The following is a 14,772-nucleotide window of genomic DNA, read 5'->3' on the forward strand; positions in this document are numbered from 1 at the left end:
TTTAAAAATAATTTATTAATTTTTCTTTTGTGTTTTTGTATAGTGTCTTTTTTCCTTTTATTTCAAGAAAACTCAACCGAGAGGGCCCATGGATCATTTTGGTATTCCACCCCTTAAAACAGAACCAGCACCACACAACCGTTGTCCTTCCGCCTTTCTGCTTGTTGCTGACTCATGTCCATGTTCATGGCTTCCAGACTCTCGTTCACTCCACTTCCCGATTTCCCAGTCCCAGTTGAAGTATCCCCGGGACCCCATCGACGAATCCCATGTTTTACTCTTCCACTATCAAGCTTTTGTTCTGTAGTTTCTTCTTCTAAGACCATTTCAAGCTCTAGAAGAGGATCGCCAGCTCTCAATGCTGTCAAGGAGGAAGTCCTCCAATCCTCAAGTTCAGAACCGAGCCATGATTCCAAAACTGCTCCTTCTTCGTCTTCTAAGCTCGTTCTCGTCGTTGGCGGCTCCGGTGGAGTTGGTAAGCACTCTTTGCTCGTTTCCTCTTCTGTCTATGATACGACATGGATGAATATATGCTTATCACCCTATTTGTTTGTGTGCGTTTGTATATAAGTGAGTGTTTGACAGTTTGTGTTAAAGAACTTTAGTACATGTAATTGTTGTGCCTCTTTATGTTCATTCTGATTTTTTTGTGTGTTTTTATTGAAAGTTTATATTTGCAATATAATGCATTTACAAACCATGTAATCATATAATCTTATCGATAAGCTGGTAACAAAAAAGAGAGGGAGAGGCTAGAAGTAAAGTGTGAATTTTTCATGAGCAATAATTCTTGTTATTGGGTTCCGGTTTTTGAGCAATTGATATGGCTTCCACCAAGATTTTTCAGTTTCACACATACCCTTTTGTTAGTTTGTTTGGGGCGTTTGCAAGTTTAGTGTTTTTCTCTACTTTTCAGGGCAGTTGGTAGTAGCATCATTGCTAAACCGGAATATCAAGTCACGGCTACTAGTGAGAGATCCTGAGAAAGCAATCGACTTGTTTGGTAAACAAGATGAGGAGACATTGCAGGTGGCAGCCTTCTGACTGAATTATGCATCAACTATTCCTCATCAATAATAAATTTGCACGTATTTTATTTTTATTTTTGGAGCATAATTATATGAATTTTCTAGTATATAATTGTTATCTTCCCTCAGGATGTTAGACTTTGTAGTCATAGAGCTTTTCAACTTGATAGGTATTTAAAGGGGATACTCGGAATCCAGAAGCTTTAGATCCATCTATCTTTGAGGTTTTTCTTTTGCTTTATTCAAATCTGCTTTCTATTCTTTTATTTTATTTTATTTTTCTCAATAAATGATGAAGAGAATGTTGGGCAATAAATGACTTCTATTCTTAAAACCTTGTCTCTAAGGGAGTTACACATGTGATTTGCTGCACGGGAACGACAGCCTTTCCTTCTAAACGGTGGGATGGGGATAATACACCAGAGAGAGTAGGTCAGGATTAATATTTTTCATCTATTATATATTTTAGCATCATGAGTAAACAAGAGTCTGCAAGTAACAAGACAGACAACACAATCTTCAAAGTTTTTCTTGTACTACTGATTGTGCACTGAAGTATAGCCCTGCATAGTCGGTAGAGTTCATTGTTCTTGTGCCTTCAAATCACAGTTAAGTGTGTACACATGACTGCAGGCATGCGTGCACAAACACCCACACACTTCCACATGTATCTATGCTTTCAGTGCTTTTGACTATAAGTTTTTAATTGAAGATTGGGATGGTGTGAGAAACCTTGTATTGGCACTGCCGCCTTCACTGAAGAGAATTGTTCTTGTTTCATCAGTAGGTGTAACAAAGTTCAACGAACTACCATGGAGGTAATACTACTTCTTGAATGGATGGAAAATTAAAAAACAAATAATTATAAGGAAATTATTATTTAATGACATATATAAATATTAGGACCCTATAAACAAATATTGAGGTTGCTACTCAACTTCACACAATTTCCAAATTGACATTCCCAATAGTTTATTTAGGAAGTCACATATTATGTACCCTTTCTTTAGTGGTTCTTTGAGGCTGTGTTACAAAAGAGTGTAGGTCATACATATGTTGCAGCAGATGTATATATTTTTCGGTGGTATGAAAGCGGGGATCTTTATGTTCTCTTCTTGTTATGGCTACAGCTTGTTCAAACTGCTTGTTGTGAAGTTTTAACTGGATATTGATCCCATTATATATTCACAAATTATGAATTGACTAAAAAAACTTGCTTATTTTCTAGTACCATGGGCTAATTTAATTATTTTGTATTATTTCTATAGCATTATGAACCTCTTTGGTGTTCTGAAATTTAAAAAGATGGGGGAGGATTTTCTTCGTAATTCAGGTCTTCCATTTACCATAATCAGGTATGGCACAGATTATTATTAACTTGATTCTCAGAAACAAATGCATAGTGACTTGAGAGAGGCATCAGCTTAGCAAAATGTGTCTATGTAACAGACCCGGCAGATTGACAGATGGACCTTACACATCTTATGATCTCAATACTTTGCTCAAAGCTACAGCTGGGCAAAGACGTGCAGTCCTTATAGGTCAAGGTATGCCATAATAATTTTTTTTTTTTTGTGGAACACGATGCAACATGTTTCTTTATCATGTCAAATGGATTATAGATCCATATACCTATTAATCAAATAACAAATAGCCTCATCTGTATATGTAATTTTTGACAATTTATTCTTTCTTTCTATTCATATATCTTTTGTCTGACGGGTTTGTATATGAGTGCTCAGGAGATAAACTTGTTGGAGAGGCTAGCAGACTTGTAATTGCAGAAGCTTGCATACAAGCGCTGGACATAGAATCTACTCAAGGCAATGTTTATGAAATCAATTCAGTTGAGGTAATCTTCAAAAGATGACTGCATCAGTTTATGAAATAAATTCAATTGAAGTAATGTTTAAGTAATGATTGATGTAAATATTTAATCTGCATAGTAATGTTTAGGTAATCTCTCTCTCTCTTTCTCTCTCTCTCTCTCTCACACACACACATGCTTACATTTTCTTCATCTAAACAGAACAAGTCATCACCACCAAAAAGTCCACTTTACCATGCCAAGTCCACTTTGCAATATATTGAATCTCTTGTGAGGGATTCATTATAAATAAGATCAATTGATGTCTAAATCTGCATAGTATTGTTTGTCTTGAAGCATTTTTTCAAACGGCTAGAGTGGTGACGGACCACCTGCTAAACAAGGGAAGACTACCGAGGTGACGCCGGCTGAGAGGACCGGCGGGGAACATCCGATGCTTAAGTCAATAAGGTGTTATTTTGGAAAAAACCGAATAGAAAGAGAGTATATGTGTACCTGAGGATGTGTGCCTTTTTAGTGGGTGAGGCCCCTTGTCTAATATGGTAACATAGGTGTCAACAGTACATGATTTTTCCTGTAGGGTCTATCAGTAGCCGTTTTGTGATTGATGAGGGTGTATGGTTTCCATGTGGAGATGATTTTGAGAGCTTTCGAGTGAGTTTCTTTGTGTGAGCTATGGCCTTATTATTTTTAGGGTTTTAGGCTGAAATAGTTGTAAAGTTTTTGAGTGAGGACAAGAATTGATTGTGGGCATTGATGCAATACCTATGTCTCTTTGATGATCTTGCCATCAATGTGATTAATTGTCTTAAAACATGTTTGAATGCACATATGCTGTGTATCCTCTACTAGTGGTACTCCTTTTGAAATTGATGCATTAAACAAAAGGATGAACCTGATAATCAATATGTAAAGTAACGGTCCCTTCTTACTTTGGCATTTACGTTCAATGAGTACCTTGAGCTGATGTAATACTCTTTTTAATGCACATCAATGATCTAGATAGATACAAATTTGATCTATAATACACATTCATTAAGATTTATAACATATGCTAATGTACCATTGTAAAGGTGCATAAAAAGAATATAAGAAAAATGTTTGACTCATTTCATTCTTGCTTGAGTAGCCGAATTTTTTTGTCTTTGATTTTGGCATTAAAGATAGTTCCTTGTATCTCCCTGAACTGGCGAACCATGGCATTCCTATACTATTATAGAAAGTTTTCAACTCCATTACATTAGATTTGTGGCTTTACATGAGCATGGGGTATTTGGTGTAGGCAATTTGTGAACATTTGGCATGCATCAATAGTTAAAGAAACCTTTATATATGTATGGCTGTTCGAAAACAGGCTGATATGTGCACTAACAACATTTAAAACAAATGTTGCTTTTATCAGAATGCTTAGTTGATGACAAACAAAATGGGTTTCTCACTTTCTCCTAATGTCTTAAGATTTTTGAAGTTGGTTGTTTCATGATGTTCAACATCCACCGATTATCTTATCTTATATAAGCAATGTGTTGCCTTCTTCTTCATCCATAACAGGTTTTGCGAATCCGTAAAGCAGAAAGAAACATGTTTGAACGCATCTTGTATTTTTTGTAAAATGTGTCATCTTGGAGCTTATACGGACCATAGAATATTGAATGTTTCTATCAAATGTTTGTGAGATTCAATGTTGTGCAGTACAATTTCTTAGGCCTTGTTTACCAGAGTCTTTGCACATTCACTTATTTACCAATATTCTTTATCTGGAGCTGAATTCGGGATTCAGTTAGGCTTAATCTGTGTCAACCGCATAGATTTACTCCTAGTTAACTCTACCATATTCTGCCATACTTCAGAAATTGCTTCATTTTGCCAAATTGAAATTTGCATGCAGGGGGAAGGACCAGGAAGTGATCCACAGAAGTGGCAAGAGCTATTCAAAGCTGCACAAGGCCAATGACTCAACAATTTGGTTCATCTATGTGTATTAAGGTATAGATTCTGTTTATCATTACTGTATACAGTACATAAAATAATTATTATTTATGTAAATTCAAAAGACTACTATTAGGGAGTGAAAGAATTACAGAGGAATGGTGTAGCACTTCAAGACTTTCTTCATACCATTCTCAACATAATGGATTTGTAAATTATACAATAGCATTGGTTTGTCGATTGTTTGTACTGAACCATGCACATGAATTCAAACATCTTGTGCTTTATTCAGAATGGTGCTAATTGACCAAAATTTTGTCACAATTATTTTTTTTAATTTTTTATTTTTAAAAGGAATAAATAAGCGAAGGCTTGAACCATTACTCTGCTGCCCTGAACTTAGCTACTGATAGCAGGGTACCCATGTGACATAGGACTTGTGTGTCACCATTGAGGCTTGGAATGTGGCTGTACTTTAGCACATCAGTCTTTGGATTATAGAACAAATAATTATTTCCAGATTTGTCCTTTTGCTTCAGCTTCAGTAGTATTTCACCATGTTCACATAGCCCCATAACTCGAACTTGTGCCCCTACCAGACCAATCTTGTATTCTTTGACCCACTCTTTCTTTTCATATTCCTTCATGACCCATATTTCAATTTCCTTATCAGATGACCGATCAACAATGGCCAAGTCTCCTCTCATATCAACTAAATGAAACGGGCGAAATTCGGGTCGAGAAATCAACCCGAATTCCTCCTTCCCAACATCAAAATGAACAATCTTGCCTTTAACCAGATAACCCCGAGTGCTGGTAGCGAGGTCAACAAGCCAATGAAGCGCCCCGCGTGCGTATATAGGCGATCCAAAGACAGGACAAGGAGACTCTTGACCTTTGCTAATGGCTCTCCACGAGCCTGTGCCTCCAAGAATGTACAGTACTTGAGCAAATAAGCCGCACAAAAGTCCAACAATTTTTTTTCATATGTAACAACAGTCTCCACACTTGAAAAAAATGTACATGCATTTAGTTATTTTTTGAGAAGTGTTGTCTTTTTAAAAAAGTTGTGATTTGTTTTGAAAAGTGTGTTAGCGGTGGGTGCTACATCTAAAAACCAGTTTGGACAACTTATATTCAAGAAGATTTTTCAGTGTTTGAATAGTGAAAACAGTTCTGAAAAACTTATAATTACATAGCTTGAGCAATTTACACTTCAGTAACAAACTTGGCAAAACTGTCATATATGTTCTGAAGTGGTAGAACCCCTCAGTTAAAACAAACATATACCTCAGCATTCAGACTACAAAAATATGTCTTTTTAAAACAAACAAAGGTGATGTCTCCATGCTCGATCTGCATGTTAAAATGATTTATTGTGTTTCTTATATTCTTAAGTTGTGTAACATTGTAAAATTTTGACAGAAGAAACCCCTATTTTGGCATTACGACTTCTTAATTTTTTTGACATTATGACTTCTTTAAAAAATTTATAATGGACCTGATATTCTTTGTTAAGGAAGAGCAGAGCCTCTCTGTGACTTCCAGTGATCTTCTAGCTCGTCTGCAATCTCGTCTCGAAGAGATTGTGGACGAGCCTTTCTGGTTGCTCTCGTCTGCAATCCTGTCTAGACAAGATTGCAGATGAGCCTTTCTTTTATGAGTTATCTAATTCTATAGAAACTCCTACTTATTGTATTGCTATTAAAGACAAACAGATCAATTCTATCAAATCTCTTGTGGATAATTCTCTTTTGTAATTAGTATCCCTTTTGTATTAACCCTCTTAGTTTATTATCTTATCACATCAAGATTAGCTTGTTAGCTTGATGTGATAAACTACAATTGTAACTCTTTTCTATTTAAGCTCAATGAGAAAGCTGCAGAGATTAATCCACCTAAAAGCAAGTTTTTCCTTGCTTTCTTTCAGCAAAGATTGAGTATCATATGTGCTTTACAACTTAATTACCAGATTTAATTGTCGATTATCAATTCCTATAAATAAAAGTAAAAAATAATAAAAAATTGATATTTGAGAGTAATGTATGATATTTTTATGTTATTGTTTTAAAACCATTAAGAGAGAAAATCGGTTTTTGACTTAATTCACCTTCTAGCAATTTCCGTATTAATAAGTACAAGAGAAATTGTCTCTACTTATAATTTTGTTGTTATTATTATTATTATTATTAAAATAAATATATCCCCTTAACTTTGAACCACCCGTATATGCCCTATCTCTCTCTCTCCCCCTTTCTTATCTTATTTCTAAGAGCACCCAAAGGCCAAATACATAGGAATAAGAGAAAACCATATCCCCCACTTTTTCGGTTTTTCCTCACTAGCCCCACGTCTCTCTCTCTCCAACCCCCACTTTTTAAACTATGAAGTCATAGAAGCCAAGTCCATATATAAATATATACATCATCACAGAATTAAACCCTAAAAAGTATCAACACACTTGATCCTTTGGCAATAGCTTAGCGTACACTCAACCTAATTATATAGCATGAACCCTGGCGAAGGCCTCCGAGTAAAACAAGCTACTTACCATGGGGATGGGGCGAAGCCAAAGGAGTTTCCGTCGGATATACTGTTCGACATCTTTTCCCGACTACCCATCAAGACACTCTTGCGCTTCAAGTGTGTCTCTCCGCTGTGGTGCACCATCATCGATGATCCATACCTTGCTCGCCTGCATCGACTCCAATGCGTTGAAAAGCCCAAAGTTCTAGTTCTTGAACCCACGCGCAAACCGGCCGTCCCGGTGTTTAGAGAAGATAGAAGCGGGATCTTAAGGTTCGTAAGTCGCAAATTAAATGCATATTCTCTGGAGAGCTGCTGCAATGGTTTGCTTTGCTTCACAAGAATTTTTGTGAATTGCAACCATAGCCCTTTGTTTTTGGTTAATCTTCAACGGCAACAAGTTGTAGAGCTGCCACGTCCGCCATGCATAGGCACCCCGTGGCCTCCAGTGCATACTTCAGATTCAGATTGCAAGTGTAGTTATGGTTTGGGGTTTGATTGTGCAACAAATACGTACAAGATTGTTGTAGTTTTTTTCAGTGGAAATCCAGGCCAAGATGGTAATTTATGTGCTCAAGTCTACACTCTTGGAGGTAGAGGATCCTCATGGAGACCCGTTAAAGGTCCTCCTAATTGTAGTTTCTATGACAAGCCTGAATGTGAACGTGGTTTCTATGAAATGCCTGTATATGCACGTGGAGCGCTTCATTGGCTTGTTAAGCCCCAAGGTTATAACCTTCCTTGGCTTTTTAAGCCCCCAGGTTATAACGACGTTCCTTCGCATGAATTTCAAAGGGATCTAATTAATATTGTTTATTTTGATGTTGGGAAGGAGGAGTTTGGGTTGATTTCTCCACCCAGATCTAGAACTGGGACCCCCTTTCATTTAGTTGATCTCGGAGGAGACTTGGCCGTTGTTATTATAAAATATCATTTTTGGTTAATCCAAATATGGGTAATGAAGGAATATGATCAAAAGAAAGAGTGGGTCCAAGAATACAAGATCTATCTTGATCAGGTGAACAGTATTCTACCATCCATTAGAGTTATGGGGCTGTTTGAGGATGGTGAAATACTAGTGACGGTGAACTGGAAGAGCTTTCTCTTCTATAATCCAAAGACCGATGTGCTAAAGCGCAGACGCCACTATATTCCAAGGGTGTTCGATTTTGAAAGAGAAGTCTTATGTCACAACATGGGTACCCTACTATCACTTGACATGTTTCGGGAAGAGGGTAGTACTCTACTATCACTTGATATGTTTCAGGAAGAGTAATATATATATATATATATATATATATATGGTTAATCCTTTGTTTATTTCTTTGATTTTCCTTTCCCCATTAATGTCACAATTTCCGTCAATTCTTAATTAGTTCTGAATAAAAAACAAGACAAGTTTGCTTTCAATTTATTTTTTTCAACCTTTATGTTAATTAATTGTAGAATACTTTTTCATTAATTTAGATTTAATTGAAGGAATAAATATAGAATTAATTAGTCCATGGAAATAAATATATTTGATGATCGACGTTGTTTAAAATAAATACAAGAGCATTAGGATTAAAATTGACAATTGTTTACCATAACGAATAACAACTTACCGAAAAGATTAATTAAGTTACAATTGAAAGTTCATAAAATTACTTATAAATCCCAATTTTAGCACTCATGAACATACAAGGGATAAACCCAACTTAGTGCACTAGGGGCTAAAAATTTCCTTAATTATAAGGTGGACCCTTAAAAGTTTATTGTTTCCGCCCAAAAAATAGTCTTTTTATAATTTTACCCCAACATTAAGCTAGCAATCCAAACCTAACTTTTTGAATTAATGTCGCACAATTATATATATGTACATGAAATCAAATATCTTTGTGTTTTATTCAAAATTTCGACACCATGGGAAAGAAAAAACAAAAAAGAAAAAGAAAAAAAAGCCATTATATATATTAATCTGCCCGAAACATAGCAATTGATAGGAGGGTACCCATGTGACATAGGACATGTGTTCGATGATCGAGCCTTGGAACGTGGGTATACCTTAGATTATCAGTCTTTGGATTATAGAAAAAATAATTTTCATGGAAGTCGCCTTTCACAAGTATTTCACCATCTTCACATAGCCCTATAACTCGAACTTGTGCATTATCATGCACCCCTTTTACACCAATCTTGTATTCTTTGACCCACTCTTTCTTCTTCTTCTCCTCGTATACCTTCATTACCCAAATCTCAATATTCTCATTAGATGAAAGATCAACGATCGCCAGCTCTCCTCTCAGCTCAACTAGATGATCACACGAGCTAAGCTTTGGCCGAGAAATAAACCCAAATTCCTCCTCATGAACGTCAAAATAAACAATCTTCTTGCCTTCAATATCACCATCAACAATATCCCAATGAAGCCCTCCACGTGCATATATAGGCTTTCCAAATCCAAACAAACCACAAGGAGGACCTTTATTAATGGCTCTCCACGGGCCTCCTCCAAGAGTGTACACTTGAGCACCACATAAATCAAAACCCTCAAAAACTGCAACAATCTTGTACGTGTTTGTTGAACAATCAAACCCCAAACCATATTTTCTCCTGCATTGGCCGCGGTCGTCCTCCATGCACGGCGGTGGCACTTCTACAACTTCTTGCCTCGCAGGATTAAACAAAAACAAAGGGCTTATTTGGAATTTGCGAACCTTTTTTGTGAAGCAAAGCAAACCGTTGCAGCAGCCCTCTAGAATATTACACGCTTTAGAGTCTGCTGCGAACCTTAAGAAAGCTCCATCTTCTCTTAGCATCACGTCCGGTTCGTGCGCGGGAAGATCGACGAGTAAAACTTTAGGCTCCTCGGCGCGCCGGAGTTGGTGCATCTGCGCAAGGCATGGATCGTCGATGATGCTGCACCACAGCGGAGACACGCGGCGGAAGCGCAAGAGAGACTTGATGGGTAGTCGGGAAAAGATGTCGAACAGTATATCTGTCGGGAACTGCCCCCCAACCGCCATGTTTGTTTTACTTGGAGGCCGTTGCCAGGACGTTTCAGACCTAATATTAATTATACTATATATTTCTTGCTTAGGAAGAAGAAGGTTTTACTTTGGCCGCACTCCTCTATATATATAGGGAGGGTTGATCTGGAGATCTAGTGATATTATGACAAAAAGACTATATATATATAGTCTTTTTGTCATAATATCACTAGATCTCCGGATCAACCTTCCCTATATGTAATCAATTAATTAACATAATCTTCTAATTGTACAAAAATTTTCTTTGATTAATTGGGTTGGAAGAAATTTTTTCTAAAATAATTTTATTTCCAATTCTATTAAACTGAGATGTGTTATTAGAACATGTGATTACATGTTCAATTAAAAATGCATGTAAAAATCTCATATTCTAAATATACTTTAACAGAGTTGATAATTGGAAGAATTTTCTCTAATTAATTTTGGAGAAAAACTTTGTTAAGAGATTATTTAATTGATAAATTTACAATTTTTATATATCATATGTCATGTATAATATGGTATAGATGGACGTGAAGGGCCAAGAAAAAGCGCTATATATAATAATAATTATTGAAGGCGACGTATGCTAAACTAGTGAAACAATTGGATTTTTTTTTTCAAAAAAAAAAAAGGCATGATAAAGGCACAACTTTTCTCTTATTTTTTATTTTTTTATTTTTTTAAAAATAAAATAAAAAACTATTTTTTTTGAAGCAATAACATCCTATGTGGTTCTTTTTTTATTTGGTATTTTTTTAAAAAAAATTGGTATTTTTCGTCATAAAAATGGTCTTTTTTTTAAATGGTCATTATTATGAAGAAAAAGATCTTTTTTTAAAAAAAAAAAAAAAAAAAAATACTAAATAAAAAAAGGACCACATAAGATGTTATTGCTTCAAAAAAAATAGTTTTTTATTTTGTTTTTTTTTTTAAAAAAAAAATGACCACATAAAAAAAAAAGTTTGGCCAAAGTTACACCTTTATCATTTCTAAAAAGAACACCTACAAACGATTACCTCAATCATCACTCATCGGCTAGAAATTGGATTTTTTTTATTTTTTTCTAATTTCAAAATGTTTCCTACCTAATCTACTTTGTGCCATAGGGCCGGACGCTATCCAGGCAGCAAGCACTATACAAGATATATAACTAAATCATAATAATAATAATAATAATAGCAGTAGTACGTACGTAGATACAACAACAAATAACATTAAAATTAAGAGTGTTGATATACATCACTTCAGGCATGCATGAACGCTTGTGTTTACTTTTTATATATTTTTTACAATTAAAATATTAATGCACGCCCGCGTTATGTTAATCACTGCTCTAAAATTAATAATAAAAAATAGTAGGGCAAAATCATAATTTTTTTGTTTGAGGGAGTAGTCTAGCTAGCCATATATATAGACCTATAGAAACTAATAAGTTAATGGAAGAGAGAAAAGACAAAAGTGAAAAATTGACTTTTAAAAGTTTTATATCTTAAGAGACATGTATTTTTATTTTTGGTAATATAAGCACAACTGATTAACCAAAATTTTATTACAATAATACATCCAAATATAAATATTTTTAAAATAAAATATATTTGGGTAACCTACATGATTTATTTAAATATTTCACTTTTTTTTTTTTAATTTTTTAATTTTTAGAATCAATGATAATAAGATATATGCACATGTATGTATAAAAAACAATACCAGGAGCGGGAGATTAAAAGCCGAAATTTCCTCACGACCATCAATAGGTTTAGCTTGGGCATTTATGACAGGACAAAGTTTTCCTTTAAACTTGGCTGAAGGAACCAAACTGGATTGGAGGAATTTCCTTCAACCTAGTCTATAAAAGTGACATGTGTCCTTTGAACATATATGTGGGATGCATATGTTTTTTTAATAACATGGAATAACTTTTATTAAAAATTCATGTGCATCTCATATGTTATTAAAAAAAATGACACATGTCATTTTTATAGACTAAATTAAAAAAAATTTCTCCTACCCAGTTTGAAAGAAAACTTTATCCTTTATAACACACGACCTAAATAAGCCTTAATGAAAGATAAAATATCAGAAACCATGCATTAAGGGCTTCAATTCATGAGTGCAATGACATTATCCATTGGTCTTTTATGCATTATTCGATTAGCTTTTCAATTTTAAAAAAGGCAACAAAAGAAGAGAAGAGAAAAGATAAAAAAAAATTGGAGAAAAAACTACATTTACCATCTTCAATCTACCACCTTTGTTTCAATGTCCCCCAATAATCTTTCAATTTGATTAATTTATCATACCAACCCCTAATATCCCTCAAAAAGATAAAATACCTTTAAAATCTTTTTTTAAAAAAAACCTAACCCACGGAGTATGCGCCCGTTGGACCAAACCCACTGTGTTTCTTGACTCTTGAGAGGGTTAGGTTTTTTTCTTGAATTTTTATGGGCATTTTTATCTTTTTGGGCATAAGATGGACATTGCAACCCCAAATGAGAGGTTAACCAAATTGAAAGATTGTAGGAACATTGCAACTAAGGTGGTACATTGAGGGGCCGGGGTAAGTGTAGTTTTCTCAAAAATATAACTCTCAAATAAAAAAATAAACCTCAAGGATTGATTCCATCAATTTTAAACCTTAAAGAGCGACTTAATAAAAGATAAAATATGAGAGACTACTGAAGTTTGTTTTGGGTTGAGTAAAGGTTGTGGTGAGTCTAAAACTAAATTTTATCCAAACTAAAAATTGGGATATTTTTTTCAACCTTTCTGTTAATTAATTGTAGAATACTTTTTCATTAATTTAGATTTAATTGAAGGAATAAATATAAAATTAATTAGTCCATGTCCATTTAGTATAATAAATACTTTATGGGTCTATGTAGTTATCTTAAATTACAAATCACTCCATGTAATATAATAAATAATTTATAAGAAAAAACTTTATAATGGGCCAATTTGCTAAGCAACTTCTCTTTAATTTACGTGGTTCGACTGATCAATTCTCAAGTTGTTGGATTTTCAAAGGGCCCATCAGAATCTAATACCTTTCTCAAAGATCCAAACAGCCGAAGACAATGTCAAAATAATTTTTTTTTTTTTTTTTTTCATTTTAAAAAAAGGTTATATTTGAAAATATCAAAATTAAATTCCATTTAAACTCAGACAAAGATATGAAATAAAACTCAAGAATTGGGCAATTACTTCCTCAATTTCTCTATAAACTTCTTCCCACAAACGAAGTCATGCTGAAAAAAAGAGAAACTCGTAACAAAGATCTATAAGACAAATAAAACATAGCAAGTTTACAATTAACAATGTTTATTTTATTATTATTATTTTATTTTCATGTGTTGAGTAACTAATACTTGGCAAATAGTCATATGCATGCGACTAAATTTAGATTAAAAAAAAAAAATCTTATATGAATTTCTACTTCGGGTAATATGGTTTGGTCTCTATCTATCAAATTATTTAAATATTAATTCTCAGTCATCTCATCTCAATGTTGCAAATAGAAACAAACATGCGTCCATAAAAACTAAACAAGGAAGAACCTAAATGATGAAAATTAACATGGAGAAACAGGAAATATTGAAGTTTATATAAAAATATCCAATCATAAAGAAGCTTCATTTATTAGTAGGCATAAGATTATCTTCTCTACTGTGGTCTTTGGAAAGAGAATGCTCTTAACCAATTTTAAAGCGGAGACTTAAGGCATTTCTATGCATTTCTTTTACACCATATATAAAAGGAAAATGTACTATATCAAGTTGAAAAATACTTATTTCCTCAACAAAGAGGAGGCTAAAGAAGCTACTTTTTATATAGCTTGTAAGATTAAAAAAAATATGATGCCTATTACCAGTCGAATCCTATGCCAAACAAAAAGTGCCCAACGACTATAGTAGGCAAGTCAGGTGCTAATGCAGTTATGAAAGCTCTAGTACAATAGAATAAAGCAATGCTATCAACTCTCTTTTTGGTTCAAATTCACCATTTAGCTTATTCAAGACACTGAGAATATCATCTACATCAAATGTATCGACCAAATTTAATAGAGAAACTTACCTAAGAAGTCAGCAGCTTTAAAGACGAAGATAAAGCAAATCAATACACCATATAACGAACCACTGGTCTACAAAAGGCACCATCTACAAAATTAGAAACAAAAGCAAAGGGTGTATTCAATTTTCACTATAAATTCAAACAAAAAGTAAGCATTTGATATAAACAAAAAAAGATAATGAATCAAAAACAACTTGTCAACATATAGAATCGTTCTCAAATTAAAATCATTCCCAACATCCAATCATTAATCTATGAAGAACACATAACAAAAATATTAAGTTTCACACATAGCCCTAGCTAGCTAATTAAAAAGATTAGTCACTCATAATCATGAAAATAAATTACATGATCAAAATGCTAAACATTGAGTACAACA

At 34.1% G+C, this 14,772-nt stretch overlaps 4 protein-coding genes across 5 annotated transcripts; 2 read left to right on the forward strand and 2 right to left on the reverse strand.

Moving 5' to 3' along the window:
• The first annotated feature begins 98 nt into the window (after nucleotides 1-98).
• Nucleotides 99-5,097, forward strand: LOC132164347 (sanguinarine reductase). 2 transcript variants are annotated; one of them, XM_059574844.1, is made up of 9 exons: nucleotides 99-475; nucleotides 917-1,029; nucleotides 1,199-1,252; nucleotides 1,376-1,460; nucleotides 1,741-1,846; nucleotides 2,297-2,383; nucleotides 2,478-2,575; nucleotides 2,771-2,880; nucleotides 4,745-5,097. In XM_059574844.1, exons 1-9 carry the CDS (start codon nucleotides 175-177, stop codon nucleotides 4,808-4,810), a joined length of 1,020 nt encoding a protein of 339 aa, XP_059430827.1. In that variant the 5' UTR covers nucleotides 99-174; the 3' UTR covers nucleotides 4,811-5,097. The 2 variants fall into 2 exon arrangements, with proteins under 2 accessions (XP_059430827.1, XP_059430829.1); XM_059574846.1 differs by having other exon boundaries at nucleotides 274-475; nucleotides 922-1,029.
• A 68-nt stretch (nucleotides 5,098-5,165) lies between these two features.
• Nucleotides 5,166-6,029, reverse strand: LOC132163860 (F-box/kelch-repeat protein At3g04660-like). The gene is made up of 2 exons (XM_059574239.1): nucleotides 6,014-6,029; nucleotides 5,166-5,704 (listed from the first exon to the last, which is right to left on the reverse strand). Exons 1-2 carry the CDS (start codon nucleotides 6,027-6,029, stop codon nucleotides 5,166-5,168), a joined length of 555 nt encoding a protein of 184 aa, XP_059430222.1.
• Nucleotides 6,030-7,294: 1,265 nt separating this feature from the next.
• Nucleotides 7,295-8,587, forward strand: LOC132163861 (F-box protein At5g49610-like). The gene has a single exon (XM_059574241.1). The coding sequence runs from the start codon at nucleotides 7,295-7,297 to the stop codon at nucleotides 8,585-8,587; it is 1,293 nt and encodes a 430-aa protein (XP_059430224.1).
• A 676-nt stretch (nucleotides 8,588-9,263) lies between these two features.
• Nucleotides 9,264-10,316, reverse strand: LOC132163862 (F-box protein At3g07870-like). Its single transcript, XM_059574242.1, has one exon. The coding sequence runs from the start codon at nucleotides 10,314-10,316 to the stop codon at nucleotides 9,264-9,266; it is 1,053 nt and encodes a 350-aa protein (XP_059430225.1).
• Nucleotides 10,317-14,772: the final 4,456 nt, after the last annotated feature.

This window comes from Corylus avellana, chromosome ca10, assembly GCF_901000735.1.
Source record: "Corylus avellana chromosome ca10, CavTom2PMs-1.0".
Classification (NCBI taxonomy): domain Eukaryota; kingdom Viridiplantae; phylum Streptophyta; class Magnoliopsida; order Fagales; family Betulaceae; genus Corylus; species Corylus avellana.

Bases quoted from the DNA above. Each gene is read 5' to 3' on its own strand.
- LOC132164347 (XM_059574844.1), top strand. From the start codon at position 175: ATGTCCATGTTCATGGCTTCCAGACTCTCGTTCACTCCACTTCCCGAT. The intron at 1,253-1,375 runs GTTTTTCTTTTG...CTTGTCTCTAAG, and splicing joins TAGATCCATCTATCTTTGAG to GGAGTTACACATGTGATTTG. The intron at 2,576-2,770 runs GTATGCCATAAT...ATGAGTGCTCAG, and splicing joins TGCAGTCCTTATAGGTCAAG to GAGATAAACTTGTTGGAGAG.
- LOC132163861 (XM_059574241.1), top strand. From the start codon at position 7,295: ATGAACCCTGGCGAAGGCCTCCGAGTAAAACAAGCTACTTACCATGGG.
- LOC132163862 (XM_059574242.1), bottom strand. From the start codon at position 10,316: ATGGCGGTTGGGGGGCAGTTCCCGACAGATATACTGTTCGACATCTTT.